Source organism: Engystomops pustulosus, chromosome 8 (assembly GCF_040894005.1).
Source record: "Engystomops pustulosus chromosome 8, aEngPut4.maternal, whole genome shotgun sequence".
Lineage (NCBI taxonomy): Eukaryota > Metazoa > Chordata > Amphibia > Anura > Leptodactylidae > Engystomops > Engystomops pustulosus.
In genome coordinates, this window is record NC_092418.1 from 120,837,683 (window position 1) to 120,861,784 (window position 24,102).

At 42.9% G+C, this 24,102-nt stretch overlaps 1 protein-coding gene and 1 pseudogene across 1 annotated transcript; one reads left to right on the plus strand and one right to left on the minus strand.

Moving 5' to 3' along the window:
• Positions 1–24,102, minus strand: part of LOC140076187 (uncharacterized) — a 490,800-nt pseudogene that overhangs the window by 13,046 nt on the left and 453,652 nt on the right.
• Positions 8,079–9,395, plus strand: LOC140075976 (uncharacterized). The gene has a single exon (XM_072122458.1). It carries the CDS (start codon positions 8,188–8,190, stop codon positions 9,136–9,138), a length of 951 nt encoding a protein of 316 aa, XP_071978559.1. The 5' UTR covers positions 8,079–8,187; the 3' UTR covers positions 9,139–9,395.

A 24,102-nucleotide genomic window follows, 5' to 3' on the forward strand; every position in this document is an offset into this window, starting at 1 on the left:
TGTCGCTTCCCCACTCAGGTCCCCGGAGTTCACCTTCTTCTTCCTGGTGCAGGTAAGTGCATTGTCCGTGTATAATGTGCTGTGCGGGGAGTCACTAAGATCCTGCACCCGATATCCTGCATGTGTCACTTCCCCGCTCAGGTCCCCAGAGTTTACCTTCTGTTTCCTGGTGCATCTAAGTGCATTGTCTTGCAAAACAATTTGCAAGTGAACCCCTTCACGCCGCGCGCCGCACTACTACAGCGTGCGCCGGGCCGGGCTGGCGGGCCGAGCCCTCTCCATAGCCGGTAAGTCTTTGCTGCATATTGCAGCAAAGGCTCACCGGAAACACCCGCGATTGGTGCTAGTACGTCGATCTTCCCGCGGATGATCGCTCTCCGATGACGTCACGGGGAATGGCGATCCGTTGCCATGACAGCTTCGGGTCTCATGAAGGCCCGAAGCTGTCTCGTTTTAACCCATTTATTACAATGTGCTATCAGCACACTGTAATGAATGAGGAGGAAAATCCCCATATACTGTAGTATGGCAGTATATGGTAGGATCGATCAGACAACCTAGGGTTAAAGTACCCTAGGGAGTCTGAAAAATAGTAAAAGTAAAAAAAGTTTAAAAAAAAATTATAATAAAAAAATCTAAAAATTCAAATCACCCCCCTTTCCCTAGAACTGATATAAATATAAATAAACAGTAAAAATCATAAACACTTTAGGTATCGCCGCCTCCGAATATGCCCGATCTATCAAAATATAATAATGTTTTTTTCACTGTGTTTAACCCCGTAATGGAAAATAGCGTCCAAAGTCGAAAATGGCATTTTTTTTGCCATTTTAAGAAATATAAAAAAATTAATAAAAAGTGATCAAAAGGTCGTTCAGTCCTAAAAATAATAGCAATGAAAACGCCATCAAAAGTCGCAAAAAAATGACACCACCCACAGCTCCGTAACGTCGCAAATGTGTTTTTTCACAATTTTCACTGCATTCGGAATTTTTTTCCCGCTTCCCAGTACACGACATGGAATATTAAATAGCGCCACTAAGAAGTGCAATTTGTTACACAGAAAATAAGCCGTCACAGAGCTCTTTATGTGGAAAAATAAAAAAGTTATAGATTTTTGAATGTGGTGAGTGAAAAATGGAAGTGAAAAAAACTAAAAAAGGCCAAGTCATTAAGGGGTTAAATCCCGCGCTCACACGTCAGACGGCACGCCCCCCAATATCTGTTGCATGGAGGCAGCGCAGCTGCGCCACAATCCAATCCCGTGCGACACATTCCCAGCACAAACACCTGATAAACACCTGCCGTGCAATCCCCAAAAATGGCGCAAAATCCAATGAAAGTGAGTGGCGCGAACCCTTAGTAAATAAGCCCCACAGTGTCAACATTCCATCAGATTTCTACAAATGACAATTATGAAACATCTAGAGACATTTATTCCTTGTGGAATTTCACTTAGTAAAGCCGTGATATTACAGACCATAGTAACCCTGTCCCGGGTTAAACCTGGGTAGAGTCTGACCCAGAGGTACTTAGTATTTGTATGTAATACCCCTGTGAGTAGATAATAGAAGTGGCTCCTCTGTTTCTCTCACTGCACAGGATCAGCTTATTCCATTAATAGAGTTTCCACAATCCAGGACATAAATCCCGTGTGCTGGGCCATGGAAACTCTTTGTATGGAATAACCCAGACCAGAGTATATCTTTAGGGATGGAATTGCCCAGGCCAAACTATACCCCTCCAGGGCAGAATATACACCTCTAACATGATCCCAAGTATAGTCCGGCCTAGGCCACAGTACACCAGACAGATAATCTCTATACCACGGGCCTCGGCCAGACGACAACCTCCAGGACATAATGTTTACACTGTAACTGGTTTCCTCTCTTATAAGTGGAAGTTTTACGACATTACGACTTATTACATTAGGGACAGTCAGGCTTTTCTGGTTGAAAGTTCTAGGTAACAGTGTAAGAGGTTTTACCAGCTGCACATTCACATTTCATGTAATGAATCTCCCGCTGCCCAATTGTACACCAACCGAAGGGGAAGTCAAATGGTTTTATTCAGTGAAAACCAGAAAAGTTTGGTCACAGTTCGGTCCTAGCAGTATCCACCCGTCTGTGGTGTGTAATAGAGATGAGCGAGCACTAAAATGCTCGGGTGCTCGTTATTCGAGACAAACTTTTCCAGATGCTCGAGTGCTCGTCTCGAATATCGAGCCCCATTGAAGTCAATGGGAGACCCGAGCATTTTTTTAATAAAACTGAACAGTAAAAGAACAGTGCAAAAAAAAAATTCCAGATGTTTGCAGATGTTTTACTTGTAAGAACACATTTAAATAACACTATTCTTCACTTTGCAGGTGTTCGCGCGTGTCTCCCGCTAAGTTAGGAGATGTGCACGAACATCTGGAATGTGAAGAATAGTGTTCTTTCAATGTGTTCTGCACTTAAATGCTCCTGTATTCACTGTTTTTAATGTTTTAATTCTATTCTTCACATTGCAGGTGTGCGCGCGTGTCTCCCGATAGGTTCGGAGATACGCGCGCACAGCTGCAAAGCGAAGAATAGAATTAAAACATTAAAAACAGTGAATACAGGACCATTTAAGTGCAGAACACATTGAAAGAACAATATTCTTCACATTCCAGATGTTCCGAACATCTCTGAACCTAGCGGGAGACACGCGCGAACACCTGGAAAGTGAAGAATAGTGTTATTTCAATGTGTTCTTACAAGTAAAACATTTATTTTTACAATAAAAATACTTTTATTCAATTTATTTTATTAATTTACTGCTCGATCTCGAGCCGGCGAGATACTCGTCCGAGTAACGAGCCGGTCCGAGTATGCTAATACTCGACCGAGCAGTATACTCGGACGAGTATACTCGCTCATCTCTAGTGTGTAATCGTCTCTTAGCTGTCTCTGTACAGTTTGTGATATAAGCAAAAATAGTAGATAAAAACTACAATAGTGAAGCCACAGCTCAGCAGTTCCCAGTGTGATCCTTCTACAAAGAAACTGTCATGGTGGCTCTGGGAAAATGGCAACTCAGGAATAGGACAATAAGATGTAGTCCATGTACAGGTGGAGACTCCAGCGCCCAAACTTTTAAGTTAAAATGCAAAAATGTATTTGGCAGGGTTAAAAAAAACCACCTGTGTCATATGTGTCATGTATTTTTAGCTGTAAGAATCTGTGAGGGTTGTATGTTACTTCTGTGATGTATAAAGTTATTGGGGTTTATGGGAAATGGCAGAGAATAAGCGTCTGGATAGAATTGTTTGAGTAACACAACAAGTAGATTAGATGATGTAACAGACATGGGGGGGGGGGGGGTGCACTTTCATTATACAGCATTGAGTCGTAGTAATAAATGTGCCGCAAACTGCGACTAAGCACAACCCACCTCTATAGGTGCAAAGATTTATTAAGTGTTGGACAAAGTGCAGCCGCGACACAAAAATGGCGCAAACACTTCATACATACACGTGCACGATCCAAAGACAGAAAAACTGGCACAGACACAATGATATCTGATCTGGGGGAGTTAAGGAGATCGCACTGGTTTCAGACGCCATCTTGCGTACTGTCCGCCATTTTAGATACAGCGGACATGTTCGCTGACCATTGTCACACTAATGTCATGATTCAGCCATTTTTGTGTAACCTGCCTGTAAAGGTTTCTCCTTGGCAGATGTGAGAGATGATTGACCTTCGGTATGTTCTCCTTCTTATCATAAAGGCTTTGGTTCTGGGGACATTCTCTGTACATGCTGTAGATAAACATGTCTGTGAACGAGGCCTATCACCCTTTACCGAGAATGTGCTGGTAAATTCATTATGGCCAATAGCATTACAGTATTCTTATCTCCTTCTTCACTCCCCCCAATTCTGCTTTTTCTGTTTTGATATATGACTGTGGTTTTTGAAATAAAGAGTGTGATGTGAGTGCAGTTAAAGGCAATGTCTGCGTCTTGGGTTTGTTCTCTCCTCCTGGTACCAGGACCCATGAAAGATTTAATTTGAAAATCACCATGCAATGGGGGGTATGAGACCCAGATAAAAATCTCTAACAGGGGGTAAATTGTCTTTAGAGGACAATATGGAAGCTGAGCTGTGGTGATGTATAAATATCAGATACATAGATTTATATTCATGAAAGTGTAAGATGTGACCGATACTCTCACAGAAACAATGGGAAAGGCCTAGAACCAGGGGAAGAGACAACAATAACCATCCCTTATACACATTCTCTAAGGTGGAGGATGGGAGTCACACAGAGACATTCGGCCTAGTAAACACTTGTAAATGAAGTTATTGAGCTCCATGAGAAAGACACATCCTGCTCACAGTTGTCTGAGGAGGGGATGATAAACCCAGAACAAAGGAGAACAATGAAGGCGTCACAAGTGCTGGGCCCGGCTGATTAGGAAGTGGCACCGACGCCCTTCATTTACATGGAAGGAAGTTCTCTCACCATTAGGGTGGGACATCTCCCAGAGGGGCAGACCAGGGGGTATAAGAGACCCAAGCAGGACTCACATGAGGAGAACTTCTTGGAGGAAGAACCTGGAGGAGCTTGGACTGAGACCCTGACTGGACACGGAGCAGATCTATGTATGTATCTATAGACTGAATGGTGTGTAGATGTTTTACCAGGGGCTTTTCTTATAGAAATTCTTATTCTTCACCAGAAATTTATGTATCTCTGGATGGAAATATTTTACATGAGATATTGATGTCCTTATTTATTTCCCCGTAGCAAAGTTTAACATGGATGGAAGTGACAGTGAGGAGAAGATGATCCCCAAGGTGGAGGAAGAAGAGGCGGAGGAGGAGGAGGAGGAGGAGGGAGCCTGGGAAGGAGGACATGACGCTGGGGTCGGGGACCCCCAGGATGGTGAGTACTGATGGACTTATCATTCATTACTTTATAGAACTGATTCCTCTTCTGTTCTCCTTTCTTTCCTCTTCCCCAAAATGTGTCCTAGAACCTGATTGGTGATTGTGTTTTCAGGGTTATGAGCCAGATAATAGATCTGTAACAGTCTCTAGAGATTCCAGTGGCACCACTCCGTGTCTTGCAAAATATAAACTGTGTTCAAGTTCCTGAGATGGAGAAAAACATATGCGTGTAGGGGCCCAATCTTAATATGGTGGAGCTCCTGTCCTTAGGCACATAGATGGCACAGGCAATCGAGTAACGAGAAGTTAGAGAAATGGTCGTCACTCACCGCTCTTCAATAGAGGTATAGGGGTGCAGGGATGTAGAGGTATAGGGGTGCAGGGATGTAGAGGTATAGGGGTGCCGGGATGTAGAGATATAGGGGTCAGGGATGTAGAGGGATAGGGGTGCAAGGATGTAGAGGTATAGGGGGCAGGGATGTAGAAGGATAGGGGTGCAGGGATGTAGATGGATAGGGGTGCAGGGATGTAGAGGTATAGGGGGCAGGAATGTAGAGGTGTAAGGGTGCAGGGATGTAGAGGTATTGGGGTGCAGGGATGCAGAGGTATTGGGGTGCAGGGATGTAGAGGTATAGGGGTGCAGGGATGTAGAGGTATAGGGGTGAGGGATGTAGAGGAATAGGGGTGCAGGGATGTAGAGGTATAGGGGTGCAAGGATGCAGAGGTATAGGGGGGCAGGGATGTAGAGGTATAAGGGTGCAGGGATGTAGAGGTATTGGGGTGCAGGGATGCAGAGGTATAGGGGGGCAGGGAAGTAGAGGTATAGGGGTGCAGGGATGTAGAGGTATAGGGGTGCAGGGATGTAGAGGTATAGGGGCGCAGGGATGTAGGGGTATAGGGGCGCAGGGATGTAGAGGTATAGGGGGGCAGGTGCAGGGATGTAGAGGTATAGGGGTGCAAGGATGTAGAGGTATAGGGGTGCAGGGATGTAGAGGTATAGGGGTGCAGGGATGTAGAGGTATAAGGGTGCAGGGATGTAGAGGTATAGGGGTGCAGGGATGTAGAGGTAAAGGGGTGCAGGGATGTAGAGGTATAACGGTGCAGGGATGTAGAGGTATTGGGGTGCAGGGATGCAGAGGTATAGGGGGGCAGGGATGTAGAGGTATAGGGGTGCAGGGATGTAGAGGTATAGGGGTGAGGGATGTAGAGGTATAGGGGTGCAGGGATGTAGAGGTATAGGGGTGCAAGGATGTAGAGGTATAGGGGTGCAGGGATGTAGAGGTATAGGGGTGCAGGGATGTAGAGGTATAAGGGTGCAGGGATGTAGAGGTATAGGGGTGCAGGGATGTAGAGGTATAGGGGTGCAGGGATGTAGAGGTATAACGGTGCAGGGATGTAGAGGTGTAAGGGTGCAGGGATGTAGAGGTATTGGGGTGCAGGGATGCAGAGGTATTGGGGTGCAGGGATGTAGAGGTATAGGGGTGCAGGGATGTAGAGGTATAGGGGTGCAGGGATGTAGAGGTATAGGGGTGCAGGGATAAAGAGGTATAGGGGTGCAAGGATGCAGAGGTATAGGGGGGCAGGGATGTAGAGGTATAAGGGTGCAGGGATGTAGAGGTATTGGGGTGCAGGGATGTAGAGGTATAGGGGGGCAGGGATGTAGAGGTATATGGGTGCAGAGATGTAGAGGTATAGGGGTGCAGGGATGTAGAGGTATAGGGGTGCAGGGATGTAGAGGTATAGGGGTGCAAGGATGTAGAGGTATAGGGGCGCAGGGATGTAGAGGTATAGGGGGGCAGGTGCAGGGATGTAGAGGTATAGGGGTGCAGGGATGTAGAGGTATAGGGGTGCAGGGATGTAGAGGTATAGGGGTGCAGGGATGTAGAGTTATTGGGGTGCAGGGATGTAGAGGTATAGGGGTGCAGGGATGTAGAGGTATAGGGGTGCAGGGATGTAGAGGTATTGGGGTGCAGGGATGTAGAGGTATAGGGGTGCAGGGATGTAGAGGTATAGGGGTGCAGGGATGTAGAGGTATAGGGGTGCAGGGATGTAGAGGTATAAGGGTGCAGGGATGTAGAGGTATAGGGGTGCAGGGATGTAGAGGTATAGGGGAGCAGGCGTGTAGGGGTGTAGTATAGGCTGACTAAGAACATACCTTGGGACATAAGGATAAATAAAAATGTAGAATTGACACAATTTACACTGAAAACTGAGATGTTGGACAAGACAGATTTTAGCTTTTTATAAAGAAATGTATAATATAGTCGTCATCAAAGGATCTTAAACAACCTAGAAGACACCTGACTGATATATACACAGACAACTTATATACAACAGGAGGGCAATAAACTAAAGCTGAGGCACGACAAGCCAGCGCTGGCTCTTATCTGCTCGTGGCCTCCAGGTCAGAGGTCGGGGTCAATCTCTGCAACAATTTATACTCCAATTCTTTCCTTCCTCTTTCCCTTAAATCTATAAATGTTGTGAGTTTTCTGTATTATGGATAAGATCATGTCTGACGAGGAGAACTCGTATTCTCCAAAGCTCCACCATCAAACATACTCAGTCTCAGAAAGCCATGGCCGGATTTCTCCGCTCTTCTCCTCTCTCTGCCCAACATGGGACAAGTCTCCACTACTTGTATAAAATATTATTATCATTAGAGATTTTATCAGCGTAATAATCACTGATCCTGTTATTCCCGGCAGGTGCCATCGCCCAGAGTTCAGAGGAACATCTGATGTCTACAGATATCACAGCAGATGATTGTGAGATTACACAAGATACATATAAAAATGGCGCCAGAAAAACGGATTTACCCTCCGCCCTTCCCAGCAATGACCCATCATCTGATCCTATTACATTGGGCTTCTGTTCTGATACATCCCAGACTAAGAGGAAGAAAAGAGGCCGCCAAAGAGGAGACGGACAACTAAGAGCTTCCACTGGGCAGAAGACATTTTCATGTTCAGATTGTGTCAAATGTTTCAAGTTTAAATCATTACTTATTAGACATGAGAGAACTCACACGGGAGAGAAGCCATATCTATGTTTAGTATGTGGGAAAGGTTTTAAAGAGAAAAGAAATCTTTGTAAACATGAGAGAATTCACACGGGGGAGAAGCGACATTCATGTTTAGAATGTGGCAAAGGTTTTATAGATAAAAAAGATCTTTATAGACACCAGAGAATTCACACAGGGGAGAAGTCATTTTCATGCTCTGAATGCAGCAGATGTTTTCCCAGTAACGCACATCTTATACTACACCAAATGATTCACACAGGGGAGAAGCCATTTTCATGTTCAGAATGTGGTAAATGTTTTACTACTAAAAGAGAACTTGTAAGCCATCAGAGAACTCACACAGGAGAGAAGCCATTTTCATGTTCAGAATGTAGAAAATCTTTTACTGTGAAATCAAGCCTTGTTATCCATCAGAGAATTCACACAGGAGAGAAGCCATTTTCATGTCCCGAATGTGGTAAATGTTTTAGGTTGAAAGAAGATTTTGTAAACCATCAGAGAATTCACACAGGAGAGAAGCCATTTTCATGTCCCGAATGTGGTAAATGTTTCAGGTGGAAAAAAGATTTTGTAAACCATCAGAGAACTCACACAGGGGAAAAGCCATTTTCATGTTCAGAATGTGGAAAATCTTTTATTGCGAAATCAAGCCTTGTTAGCCATCAGAAAATTCACACAGGGGAGAAGCCATTTTCATGTCCCGAATGTTGTAAATGTTTTAGGATAAAATCAGAACTTGTATACCATCAGAGAATTCACACAGGGGAGAAGCCATTTTCATGTCCCGAATGTGGTAAATGTTTTAGGCTAAAATCAGAACTTTTATACCATCAGAGAATTCACACAGGGGAGAAGCCATTTTCATGCCCCGAATGTGGTAAAAGTTTTAGCTTGAAATATGAACTTGTAATACATCAGAGAATTCACACAGGAGAGAAGCCATTTTCATGTGTCATATGTGGTAAATGTTTTTCTATAAAGAAAAGTCTTGAATTCCATAAGAAAATTCACAAAGGGGAGAAGCCGTTTTCATGTTCAGAATGTGGGAAATGTTTTATTCTGAAATCAGCCCTTGTTAACCATGAGAGAATTCACACAGGGGAGAAGCCATTTTCATGCTCTGAATGTGGAAAATGTTTCGCTCGCAAATCAAGTCTTGCTGCACATCGTAGAATGCACACAGGCGAGAAGCCATAGTTGTGTTCAGATTGTGGGAAATGCTTTGCTGAGAAAAGAAATCTGTTACAACACCAGAGAATTCACACAGCTGAAAAACCATTTTCATGTTCTTGATGATATTTAGAATGTCACAAAAATGCAACTTTCATTTAGAGCTTTTTATACAGAAGAGAAGCCACACTAGGGAGAAGCCACACAGGGGAGAAGCCATTTACTTCTTTCATGGTGACTGTGGTCCCAGCTGCTACAAGTTCCTACCCGGTAGTTTTAGGCTGATCTCTCACCTTCCTCAGGATCACGGATGCCCCACGAGTCATTGTGTATTTCATCCATATTTTAATAACTGGTCTGTAGGAGCCGGAGCTCTTAATGGTTGGTAGGAGATGAAATAGTTGTTTATCTCAGCAGAATGCAAATAAATTTTATACAATGTGATTTCTGGATTTGATTTTTTGATGTTCTATCTCTCAATGTTCAAACTAAAGGGGTATCTGGTTGTAGTAAGTGGATGGGGCGGCCCCTTCATATCTATAGAGCTGATAGAGATCGCTGAGTACGGCGCTCGGCAATCTCCGTCAGCTCCATAGAGAGGAATGGGGGGGGGTGCACTTGTGCGATCAGCTGCTCCGCTCATCTCGGGGGTACATCAGACCCCTGTTCTCATGATCTGTGGGGGTCCCATCACTGAGGCCCCCACCAATCAGTAAATTAGGCTAAGCATAGGGCCTAACCGGACGACCCCTTTAACCTACCTTTAACATTATAGACTGCTTGTGTCTATACAAACGAACGGCACTCCAAAATAGTGGAATAATTCAAGTGGAGTTAATTCCCAAGCTGCTACGTTTCAGCTTCATCTGAAGCCTTTCTAAAGCGAGGCTTTCACCACTTGAATTATTCCACTATTTTGGGTGCCGTTCGCTTTTGTTTTCCTATATTTGGAAGGACGTGGCTGTCCGGTTGTAGCGTGCACCCATCCTTTACTTTATTGCAGTGCCGCTAAGGAAATTTCTTCTTCTCCTTAACAGGTAGATTTCTGATGGTAGGTTTTACTTCTTTCAAATATATACATGTATTTACATCAATTCATTTTCATTTTCTTAAATCTTCTTATATATTATAACATTTTTTCGGCTAGTGTACGTACGTCCTAGTGAGTGTGCTATCACATGAATTTTGAAGATATAAAGAAATTCACCTCATTTGGCGTTCTAGTAGTTTTTTTCTTCGCAACACTCACATGTTTGGAGGCCCCAGGGCTGAGACTGCCTTGTCTCTGACTGTTGGACAGAGTGGTATCGTCCACCTGCTGTGACGTTTCGAGGGACACGTCTGAGGAAGGGGGCTGTGGACAGCAGGGGCTCCTCCCATGCGTCCCTATCTCTCAGCGTTGTAAGCGCTGGGAGATGGTGCGCATGGGAGCTTCCGGCCGGCCGGAAGCTCCCTGTGCGCCGGTGTAATGAAACCGGCGCACGGAGAAGACGGGCCGTGGCGCGGGACATCGGCAGCACCGGAGGAGGTAAGTAGATGTTTATTATGTTTAAATAGCCCTCCCCAGCCCGGACATAAAAAATTTTTTAAACCCGGATAACCCCTTAAAGCCATAAATGATCCCATATAGAAATATATATCATTCTTGTCCGGAATGCGAAAGAAGTTTTACACTAAAATCAGAGCTTTAGATCTGAGAATTCATTCAGGAAACCGATGTATTTTATAGATTTTATGTTCAGAATGTGGCAGACATAAGAGAATTTAACATTTTATAAATAAATGTATTATAATCTCTAATAATAACAGTAATAACATTTGATCTACTCGCTTTTCTGTGGCCCTTTTCCTCTCCACAGATGTCTTTACCCAGAGCTCAGAGGAGCAGCTGATATATTCCGAGATTCAGATCACAGAAGATGGATATTATGAGCGCCTGGAACATCCTAATGGACGGACCAGAGAGAAGACCTTTTCTTGTTCAGAATGTAGTAAATGTTATAAATATAAATCAGAACTCGTTAGACACGAGAGAATTCACACAGGGGAGAAGCCATATTCATGTTCAAAGTGTGGCAAATGCTTTACCAACAAATCACATCTTGTCTTACACTTGAGAACTCACACAGGGGAGAAGCCATTTTCATGCTCAGAATGTGACAGGTGTTTTTCCCAGAAAACTCATCTTGTAACCCACCAAAGAATTCACACAGGGGAGAAGCCATACTTGTGTTTAGAATGTGGGAAAAGTTTCACTCTGAAATCCGATCTCCTAAAACACCAAAGACGGCACACGGGGGAGAAACCGTTTTCCTGTTCAGAATGTGGGAAATGTTTTATAGAGAAGATTTATCTTATAAGACATGAGAGAAGCCACACAGAGAGGTCATTTTCATGTTTAGAATGTAAGAAATGTTTTGCTCAGAAAACTCGTATTGTAAACGATCAGAGGATTTACCCGGGAATGACGTTTTCATGTTCAAAATGTGGCAATGTTTTTATAGAGACAAATTGATCTTTTAGTTAAGGCCTGAGAGAAGCCACACGGGGAGAAGCCATTTTCATGTTCAGAATAGAGAGAAATCCCAGAATAGCCCTTTGTGGCCGGGGGTCATTGGAGACTAAGTGTCCAGGTCAATCTTTGCTGTTCTTCTTTAAATAAAGATTCCTTGGGAACGGCTTTACATATAAGAACCATCCTTACTTTTTTTCATGACATGTGAGACGTTAAATGAAATCATCCACAAGTATTTAGTGGTTGTAACCCAAGCACACTTGCACTTTGGTGTACCCCCACGCTACCACCTGCCCCCGATACCGTTCTTTAGAATATATACAATTTATGAAATAAGCTTAAAATACTGTTACTGTATATACTCGTGTATAAGCCGAGTTTTTCAGCACAAAAATAGTGCTGGAAAACCTCACCTCGGCTTATACACGAGTCAATTAAAAAATTTACTTACATACTCACCCTCTGGCGCAACGAGCATCGGGGATTCGGCGGGCAGGCTGTAGGCTCCGCGGGGCTGGCAGGCTGTAGGCTACGCGGGGCTGGCAGGCTGTATGCTACGCGGGGCTGGCAGGCTGTAGGCTACGCGGGGCTGGCAGGCTGTAGGCTACGCGGGGCTGGCAGGCTGTAGGCTACGCGGGGCTGGCAGGCTGTAGGCTACGCGGGGCTGGCAGGCTATATACTACTGGGGCTGGCATGCAATACACTACAGGGGGCTGGCAGGCTCTATACTACTGGGGCTGGCAGGCTCTATACTACTGGGGCTGGCAGGCTGTATACTACAGGGGGCTGGCAGGCTACATACTACTGGGGGCTGGCAGGCTGTATACTACTGGGGGCTGGCAGGCTGTATACTACTGGGGGCTGGTTGGTTATATACTACAGGGGGCTGGCAGGCTATATACCACTGGGGCTGGCAGGCTTTATACTACAGGGGCTAGCAGGCTGTATGCTACGCGGGGCTGGCAGGCTGTATGCTACGCGGAGCTGGCTGGCTCTATATATACTACGAGGAGGTGGCAGGCTGTATGCTACGCGGGGCTGGCTGGCTGTATGCTACGCGGGGCTGGCTGGCTGTATATATACTACGAGGAGGTGGCAGGCTGGCTGTATGCTACGCGGGGCTGGCTGGCTGTATGCTACGCGGGGCTGGCAGGCTGTATATATACTACGAGGAGCTGGCTGTATACTACATGGGGGCTGGCTGGCTGTATAATACATGGGGGCTGGCTGGCTGTATACTACAGGGGGCTGGCAGGCTGTATACTGGGAGACTGTGACCAATGCATTTCCCACCCTCGGCTTATACTCGAGTCAATAGGTTTTTTTGGTGGTAAAATTAGGGGTTACTCGGCTTATACTAGAGTATATATAGTTTTGTTTTTTTACTTATGTTAGCATATATTTACATGGGACGACACAATGGCTCAGATCTATCATTAGTGATGCAGTAAGGCACCACATGCACCAGCACGGCTTCTCCGCTCAGCAGTGGATCAGGAACCTACTTCATCAGGTCCAAATAACTAAAACAATTACAAATGGTAATGTAACTGAGGTGTAAAATACACATACAAAAAAATCCTATAAAATATATAATGTATATAAATACATAGGGGGAGATTTATCACAAGCGTCTGAGGTAAAACTATTCTAGTTGCCCACGGCAACCAATCAAAGCTCAGCATTAAGTTTATATAAAGCCGTGGGAAAATCAAAGCTGAGCTCCGTAACATCTCCTATTGCCGAATTTATGGGTGACAGGTCCTCTTTAAGGTATTTAAGAAGTGTCAGCAACACATTTGTGCTGCACTATTCTGCACTGAAGGGGGCGCTCCTGTGCACAGACCATGCCACACATTTATCATGCAAAGTCTGACAGAATTGTGCTGCACGCCCCATGGTAGAAATGCACCAAAAAAATGTTGTTGACCTCTGTCGGAGCCGCGCAGGAGGGGTCAGATTCCAGAAGTCCTGAATCCTGCGCCCCCTGCACTATACACAGGACACTGCATATATATTTTTGATGAATGTAACAATACTATACATTACACACAGACGTGAGCGGTGGGAGAGGGGTAACTGGTGACATCCCTGCCTCTCCATGTGCCCAGCCATTAAAGTATCAGAACCTTCTACAATAACTTGTGGCTCCTTCCTTGCGTTCATCATTCAATCAGCAGCCATTTTCATGCAGGACGTTGCCCCCTGTCACATATAAAAACAGGTGAAGCAGATCCTTGAAGCAGTAGACACTGAAACAATGAAATGGCCACAGCCCGGAGTCCTGATCTAAACCCTTGGTGACAAAGTTCTGGCCAAGAAACCCACAACAGTCACAGAACTGAGGGAGAGACTGGAAGAAGAGACGAGCACATCCCAGCAGTGATCAGTGATGTCTTGTGGCCGGACTGAAGTCCTGTGGCCGGGGCTGGGGTCCTGCGGCCGGGGCTGAGGTCCTGCGGCCGGTGCAGAGGTCCTGAGGCCGGGGCTGAGGTCCTGAGGCCGGGGCTGAGCTCCTGGGGCCGGGGCTGAGGTCCTGGGGCCGGGGCTGAGGTCCTGTGGCTGGTGCAGAGGTCCTGTGACTGGTGCAGAGGTCCTGTGGCCGGGTCTGAGGTCCTGTGCACTTCCTACTGACTGGTGACCGCTGGGACCTGCAGGAAATGTCTTTATAACCTTTCTCTGTTGCACAGAATTGTGTACAACCCTGTTCTAGTAGATGGTGACCCCGGACACATCCATCACATGTCCAACAATGGAGATTGTATCACTTCGGAAAAAATCCAGTGATCAGACATTGCTCTCTACTTTTTATCTCCAGTGAATATATATATATATATATATATATATATATATATATATATATATATATATATGTAACCTTGTTGATGAAAATCAGATAATATATTTAGACAGTCTCATGATTTGATGATTATTCATTTATTTATATAGCGCACACAGATAACGCAGCGCTGCACAGACCAGTCCCTGTCCCCAATGGGGCTCACAATCTAATCAATCTACCAGGATTATTTGGAGTGTGAATTGGACAGGGCGAATTGGAAAATTCCCAATATCATTCCCCCCAACATGCAACATCAACACATTCGGTGGACCCCATCTACGAAAACACTCCTGCAGCTTAGGCCACACTCTGCTCCACGTTAGGCCACGAAAACCCAACCAGCGCACACTCACCTGATCTGGGATTAAACCCAATGACCTACCACAAAGCCGGAGCTTAGCCTTTGCCCAGTACACGAAAGAATTGCCAAAAACCCACACAACACATTTTCCTGCCCCTGAGAAATATAAACAGTATTTCAACAGCAACATTCAAACCCAAAATTATAGAAGAAGCAAAAATTCATATGAGGGCGGGAGATCCAGCATCCAAAAAATGTCAGTGAAGAATCGCTGTTAAGACATAGTAGAATATTTTAATTTTCTTCTCTTTAAAAAATAAACACGGTGAAGAACATGGAGACACAAAAAACAACCAAAACAAAAGGAGACAAAATTTTTTTTGGATGCTGGATCTCCCGCCCTCATATGTATTTTTGCTTCTTCTATAATAATGTTTATACTGGATTTCCAGGCAGTTAAAGGGACTTTCCGTGCACCCGGCCGAAATTCACATTGAGACAACTGCAGCCTTCAGAGGGGTGAGCCGTTACCATATTTTTCTCTTTTTTGTTTATTCAAACCCAAAACCTCCCCCCTAACTACCCTTTCCCACTTCTGTTACTCCAACAGTCCTGGCCTGACAAAAGATTTGAACCGCTGTGACTCCCATCTGCCAATTCTCATAATCTCCTCCTTCCTCATTCCCCACCTTGCCGCCTCTGTGGCTGCCCCAATCCTAAAGGAATGAGAGCTTTATTCCCCCGGGCATAATTCGATCTGAGCCAAACATCCCCTAAAAACTGCAACAAACTGAAACTTGGAAAGGGCAGAACAATCCTCGTGTACTAGTAAAGATCTGCCCTTTTGCCTCCGTACATCCAGAAAGGCCTCATACACCGGGCAAAAATTACATCCCACCAATCTATGTAATTTTATCAAGAACCCCTTCCCCTTCGTATCTGTCTTTGACCCAAACAACCAAATATGCATAGCCTCATTCACCTTCTTAACATGTCTGACCTGCACTCCCCCTTCACTCTTCCGATTACTGCTAACCAACTCCCTTATGCGAAAAGCCCCCCAAAAATGCCAAAGAATACGCTAACCGAAACAACAAAACCTCATAACTTGACCTACAAACTGCCCCCAACTCTTGCATTATTTTACCCAACAACTCAAAAGACACAGGTCTTCTGCCGTCCTGTCTGACCCTTGCTTTACAAAATCCTTAGTTGCTTGTCTTATAAAAAAGGTTGTGCCGAGTCTTCACCCCCCAGCAATTTAAACAAAAAGGATAGCGCTGCCAGATTCTTATGTATCACTGACCCCGACACCCCTCCATCAAACAGTAATGCCATAAAGCAGAACAATTGATCAGACCGCGCCCTTTGCTCACCCAAAGCCACCCATTCATCTGTGAACAAAAACCAACTCTTCCAAACCTTTCTGTACGCTTCCCAGGTAGCCGGGGACAACGATCGCCGAATCCAATGAATTCAACGCAAAACGGTAATTTTCATTGAATCTATCTCAATTCCCAAAAAACACAAACAAGTGACAGGGCCCTCCGTTTTGTCTTTTGCTAGAGGTACCCCAAATTTATGGAACACGTATTCCAGCGTCTGCAGCAACACCCAACCCCCCCATCCCTTACTCGGGCCCACACACAGGAAATCGTCTAAGTAGTGAATCACCCTCTGTGACCCCGACTCTTGCCTAATCACTAGAGATGAGCGAGCACTAAAATGCTCGGGTACTCGTTATTCGAGACAAACTTTTCCCGATGCTCGAGTGCTCGTCTCGAATAATGAGCCCCATTGAAGTCAATGGGAGACTCGAGCATTTTTCAAGGGGACCAAGGCTCTGCACGGGAAGCTTGGCCAAACACCTGGGAACCTCAGAAAAGGATGGAAACACCACAGAAATGGACAGGAAACAGCAGGGGCAGCATGCATGGATGCCTCTGAGGCTGCCTAATCGCACCATTATGCCAAAATTATGGGCAACAGCATGGCCATGACAGAGTGACCGAATGAGGCTAGATAGCATCTAAAACATCCAATAATTGACCCTTACACTATAGGGGAAGGCATGCAGAGGCAGCGGCAGCAGCGGCAGGCTAGAGAGTGGCATGGCGACATACCCTAAATGGACTCAGGTTTCACCAAAGGAGGTGAGCAAGAAGCACTGAAATGAACAAAAGGTTGATGGTATATTTAGTCGATAACACAGCATGGTGGCGACATAGTGACCAAGTTCCATAACGTATCTGGTGAAACACCCGAAAAATGAGCCTGACACAGCTCGTTTGATAAAGGGACGACATGTGGAGGCAGCCATGGAGACGACTTCCATGATTAAGAGTGACTACTGGGGCATCCATATTGCGCTGCTATGATTGCAACTTCAGGTCTTCAGCATGGTGACAGATGGGCCGAGTTCCACTATGTATCTGGTGAAACACCTGAAAATTCTGCCTGACACAGCTCGTTTGATAAGGGGATGATGTGCTGCATATCCTCTCGTGCTCCAGCGTCTGGGGTATAGAGAGTTGAAAGTTGCGCATGGAGACATTGGTGGACGCTGTGGAGGATCGTGGAGGCAAAATGGACAGGAAACAGCAGGGGCAGCATGCATGGATGCCTCTGAGGCTGCCTAATCTTGGGATGGAGCTGGCGGTCCGCTGCCAGGCGAGCTTTCGCCTGTCCAAGCCCCTATCTCTCGGCTCCTCCCCACCCAAAATGGGCCTGGGGGCCAGGCGTTTACTTTGAAAAAATTATAATTTTCAAAGCAGGCCGGGTCGTTTGAATATTTCACCTAGGAATAATGGAATAGCATAGTGGTTCTATTTTTAATTGTTTTTACGGAAATGGTTCCATGATTAAGAGCGACAGTATGGGGCATCCATATTGCGCTGCTATGATTGCAACTTCAGGTCTCCAGCATGGCGGCGACAGATGGGCCGAGTTCCACTATGTATCTGGTGAAACACCTGAAAATTCTGCATGACACAGCTCGTTTGATAAGGGGACGATGTATGGAGGCAGTAAGGTAGTAGTAGATTAAAGGTGCTGCAGCATAGTTTTAACTGCAGCACCTTTAATCTACTACTAGTTCACTGCCTCCATAATAATAATAATAATAATAATCTTTATTTATATAGCGCCATCATATTTCGTAGCGCTTTACAAATCATAGGAAACAAATACAAATGTAATGTAACAGAGCACAACATTTGTATGGAACAACAGGAGTGAGGTCCCTGCTCGCCAGAGCTTACGGTTTATGAAGATGATGGGGTAACACGAGGTAAAAGAATATTTAATGGTCAAGCCATTCTTCTTAGGGAATAGAACAAAATATAATAAATGGAATTGCTGTCGCTTGAACCACTCAGCCGTCATCTTATATACCAGGTCCAGGGTGAATGGGACTGCAGAGAAGTCTGGTGCCTATAGAAAGAAAGCCACCGCTCACTCACATAAGCTGCATCCTCAATATAGACGAGGTCCTATTCCTCCTTAGCTCTCGGTGCACGGAAAGGCAGTCCTGCCGGTTGACTGAATGATGCACAATGAAACGAAGGTATTCCAGCACTCAGAATCTTCTTTAAAAAAATATTTGAATTTTTATTTTGTAAATATTAAAATTGCAAGGTCACATCCTGGCATATCATCCAAAAAAGAAAAGATCTACGCGTTTCGGACTAGTGTGCTTGCGTCCTTATTCATGATCTAAAAAATCATTGTGATCCTCCATCTTAAAAAAGAGGAGGAGGAAAAAGACCAGGTGAATTGGCTTGTAATCAGTTAACCATTACATAACGGCAGCAGAGATACATTCCATGACAAAACATGCTAGTTCATCAAAGTATACAGGTAAACATTCGGACATAATTTACTTTGTGTACAAACCTGCTATTAATGCAACCACATGAAAAAATATATGCTAAAATGAACTAAATACATTTGAATATATGTTAATATATACTATGTTAACATATGTTAACATGCATGTTAACACATACAGTTAACGTCACATGGACGGAAGATTATTTTATGATATTCAGCGCTCATCATGTTGTTTATAACATAGATATTCCAACACTATTCGAAAAACACCATGACCTCTTTATTGTATAGACCCAGCGTTATATTTAGACTATGTACCTATTCATGACTGCATGGGTCAATGGCCGATGCGTTATGGCACCAAGTTAGAGCAAAAGACTCCAGTAATAAACCCCATTGCATGTGTTTTGGGAATTCTCAATATAGATATAACGTATCTGTTTTGTTATTTAAACCTGTCGGCATTTGGGTATTTAATGTTAAAATCCAAAACATCTCGCGGTTGCGCAGTTTGTGTGTTCTGTTCCCTCCTCTGATTGGGATAGTAACCCTCTCTATGCCGGCAACTTCCAAAGAGGAAAAATCTCCTTTGTGTGTATAATAAAAATGTCTGGAGAGACTGGAAATGTTTTTGTCTGTAAATTTGGAACCATCAGTTACATGTTCTGCAATTCTCTTCTTGAGGGAACGTATAGTGCTCCCAATATACTGTACTCTACAGATGTTACAATAAGCCAAGTAAACAACATATTTAGTGTTGCAATTTATAAACGACTTGATATTTCTAGGCTTATTGTCTTGATCAGAAGACAAAACTTTTTTGTTGGTCATAAATCTACATACATTACACCTATTTCCACCACAGGCATAAGAGCCTTTTGTATCTAGCCATGTATTTGTTTTGCCCTGTGGTATAGAAGAAAATGTGGAGGGTGAAACTAAATTCCCTATTGTGCACGCTCTTCTAGAAACAAACTGACACCCTGGACGTAGGATATTTTTAAGTTTATTATCTGCTTCCAATACCGGAAGATATTTTTTGATTATTTTGACAATATCTTTGTAATCCTCGCTGTACGTTGTGGAAAAAACCACTTTATGCGCAGTAGGATTCTGTCTATTATTCTCATGTTGATTTTTTAGGAGAGACTCCCTAGTCCTTTCACTGGCTATAGTCTTTGCTCTCGCTATATCCCTGTTTGAATATCCTCTGTTCTCTAATCTGTTTGTCATGATAGAGCATTCCTTTCTGAAGGTGTCAGAACTGCTACAACTTCTTCTTGCTCTAATAAATTCTCCTACAGGGAGATTGCGAATTACATGTTGTGGGTGACAACTGGTGGCTTGAAGGATTGAATTGCCACTAATTTCTTTACGGTATAACACCGACTCAATGTTACCCGTGATATTGTCCCCCCTTAGGGTCACATCTAAGAAAGTAATCTCATTTGTACCTATATTGTGTGTAAACTCCAGGTTATAATCATTGTTATTAATGTACACAATAAATTCAGATATGGATGTAGGGGTGCCCCTCCATATAAGCAGACCATCATCTATATAACGGCCAAAAAAATATATAAGATCTCGAAAAGGGTTATTGTCAGAATAGATAAATTCCTGTTCCCACCAGGAGACGTAAATATTTGCCAGTGACGGAGAAAAACAGGAGCCCATGGGGCATCCTTGTGTTTGTAAATAATAATCATTGTTGAAAGTAAAAAAATTATTCTGCAAAAGAACATGTGTCACTGTCAAAATATATTGTTGTAATTCTGTACTGTAAGATGTATATTTTTCCATGTGATACTGCAGAGCCTCTAATGCCTTATCATGGGGTATACTCGTGTATAACGCTGAAATATCACATGTAACCCATATACAATCTTGATGCCACTTTATATTGGACATAGTCCTAAGGACTTGTTTTGTATCCTGTAAGTGTCCAGGGTTAACTGATTACAAGCCAATTCACCTGGTCTTTTTCCTCCTCCTCTTTTTTAAGTCTGGTGCCTGTTGGTTGCTGGATAACAGATTAGAGGTTAATCTAAGATCACTGGCGGATCTAAGAGCACGGGTTGGGCGATATACTGAGATAAGAGAGGAGAGGTAGGGGGGTGCAACATTATACAGAGCTTTATGGATGAGGGTTATTATTTTAAACTGTATTCGAAAGGAGACTGGCAGCCAGTGCAGCGACTGGCATGAACTGTAGGCATACATGGTCCCCTTATCAAACGAGCTGTGTCAGGCAGAATTTTGGGTTGTTTTCATGGCTTCCACAACAAACTTGTTAACTTTGTCGCCACCCTGCTGTGTAATCCACAAAATATACTGGCAAACTTTTATCATTTACCAATATTATTTCAGCGCTTCTTGCGCATCTGTTTACATTCCCCTCACCCGCCATATCCTAAACTTATAAGAACGCTACTACACTTGATCTTATACAAAAGGTTCTTAGAAGTGCTGTTTGGGGAGTAGCCTAGAGACAGGGGCTTGGATTGGCGAAAGCTCGTCTGGCAGCGGAGCGCCAGCTCCATGCCAAGATCCAACTAACATAGTTTTAACTGCAGCACCTTTAATCTACTACTAGTTCACTGCCTCCATACATGGTCCCCTTATCAAACGAGCTGTGTCAGGCAGAATTTTGGGTTGTTTTCATGGCTTCCATGTTAACTTTGTCGCCACCCTGCTGTGTAATCCACAAAATATACTGGCAAACTTTTATCATGTAGCGATATTATTTGAGCGCTTCTTGCTCACCTCCTTTGGTTCCTCTCTGCCACCCATTGGTTTGAAGCCTGAGTCCATTTAGGGTATGTCGCCATGCCACTCTCTAGCCTGCCGCTGCTGCCGCTGCCTCTGCATGCCGTCCCCTATAGTGTCAGGGTCAATTATTGGATGTTTTAGATGCTATCTAGCTTCATTCTGTCACTCTGTCATGGCCATGCTGTTGCCCATAATTTTGGCATAATGGTGCGATTAGGCAGCCTCAGAGGCATCCATGCATGCTGCCCCTGCTTTTTCCTGTCCATTTCCGTGGTGTTTCCATCCTTTTCTGAGGTTCCCAGGTGTTTGGCCAAGCTTCCCTGTGCAGAGCCTTGGTCCCCTTGAAAAATGCTCGAGTCTCCCATTGACTTCAATGGGGCTCGTTATTCGAGACGAGCACTCGAGCATCGGGAAAAGTTCGTCTCGAATAACGAGTACCCGAGCATATTAGTGCTCGCTCATCTCTACTGTGCACCATAATAATAACTGTGCTCTATAATAATAACTGTGCTCCATAATAATAACTGTGCTCCATAATAATAACTGTGCACTATAATAATAACTGTGCTCCATAATTATAATAACTGTGCACTATAATAATAACTGTGCCCCATAATAATAACTGTGCTCCATAATAATAACTGTGCACCATAATAATAACTGTGCTTCATAATAATAACTGTGCTCCATAATAATAACTGTGCTCCATAATAATAACTGTGCTCTATAATAATAACTGTGCCCCATAATAATAACTGTGCTCCATAATAATAACTGTGCACTATAATAATAACTGTGCTCCATAATAATAACTGTGCTCCATAATAATAACTGTGCTCTATAATAACTGTGCTCCATAATTATAATAACTGTGCACTATAATAATAACTGTGCCCCATAATAATAACTGTGCTCCATAATAATAACTGTGCTCCATAATAATAACAGTGCACCATAATAATAACTGTGCTCTATAATAACTGTGCTCCATAATTATAATAACTGTGCACTATAATAATAACTGTGCCCCATAATAATAACTGTGCTCCATAATAATAACTGTGCACCATAATAATAACTGTGCTCCATAATAATAACTGTGCTCTATAATAATAACTGTGCCCCATAATAATAACTGTGCTCCATAATAATAACTGTGCACTATAATAATAACTGTGCCCCATAATAATAACTGTGCTCTATAATAATAACTTTGCACCATAATAATAACTATGCTCCATAATAATAACAGTGCACTATAATAATAACTGTGCTCCATAATAATAACAGTGCTCCATAATAATAACTGTGCTCTATAATAATAACTGTGCACCATAATAATAACTATGCTCCATAATAATAACTGTGCACTATAATAATAACTGTGCCCCATAATAATAACTGTGCTCTATAATAATAACTGTGCTCCATAATAATAACTGTGCTCCATAATAATAACTGTGCTCTATAATAATAACTGTGCTCCATAATAATAACTGTGCTACATAATAATAACTGTGCACTATAATAATAATTGTGCTCCATAATAATAACTGTGCTCCATAATAATAACTGTGCTCTATAATAATAACTGTGCTCCATAATAATAACTGTGCACTATAATAATAAATGTGCCCCATAATAATAATAACTGTGCTCCATAATAATAACTGTGCTCTATAATAATAACTGTGCTCTATAATAATAACTGTGCACCATAATAATAACTGTGCTCTATAATAATAACTGTGCCCCATAATAATAACTGTGCTCTATAATAATAACTGTGCACCATAATAATAACTGTGCTCTATAATAATAACTGTGCTCCATAATAATAACTGTGCACTATAATAATAACTGTGCCCCATAATAATAACTGTGCTCTATAATAATAACTGTGCTCTATAATAATAACTGTGCTCCATAATAATAACTGTGCTCTATAATAATAACTGTGCTCTATAATAATAACTGTGCACCATAATAATAACTGTGCAATATAATAATAACTGTGCTCCATAATAATAACTGTGCTCTATAATAATAATTGTGCTCCATAATAATAACTTTGCACCATAATAATAACTGTGCTCCATAATAATAACTGTGCTCTATAATAATAACTGTGCTCCATTATAATAATTGTGCTCTATAATATTAACTGTGCATTATAATAATAACTGTGCTCCATAATAATAACTGTGCCCCATAATAATAACTGTGCACTATAATAATAATTGTGCTCCATAATAATAACTGTGCTCCATAATAATAACTGTACTCCATAATAATAACTGTGCACTATAATAATAACTGTGCACCATAATAATAACTGTGCACCATAATAATAACTGTGCTCTATAATAATAACTGTGCTCCATAATAATAACTGTGCTCTATAATAATAACTGTGCTCCATAATAATAACTGTGCTCTATAATAATAACTGTGCTCCATAATAATAACTGTGCACCATAATAATAACTGTGCTCCATAATAATAACTGTGCACTATAATAATAACTGTGCTCCATAATAATAACTGTGCTCTATAATAATAACTGTGCTCCATAATAATAACTGTGCTCTATAATAATAACTGTGCTCCATAATAATAACTGTGCTCCATTATAATAATTGTGCTCCATAATAATAACTGTGCAATATAATAATAACTGTGCTCCATAATAATAACTGTGCTCCATAATAATAACTGTGCTCTATAATA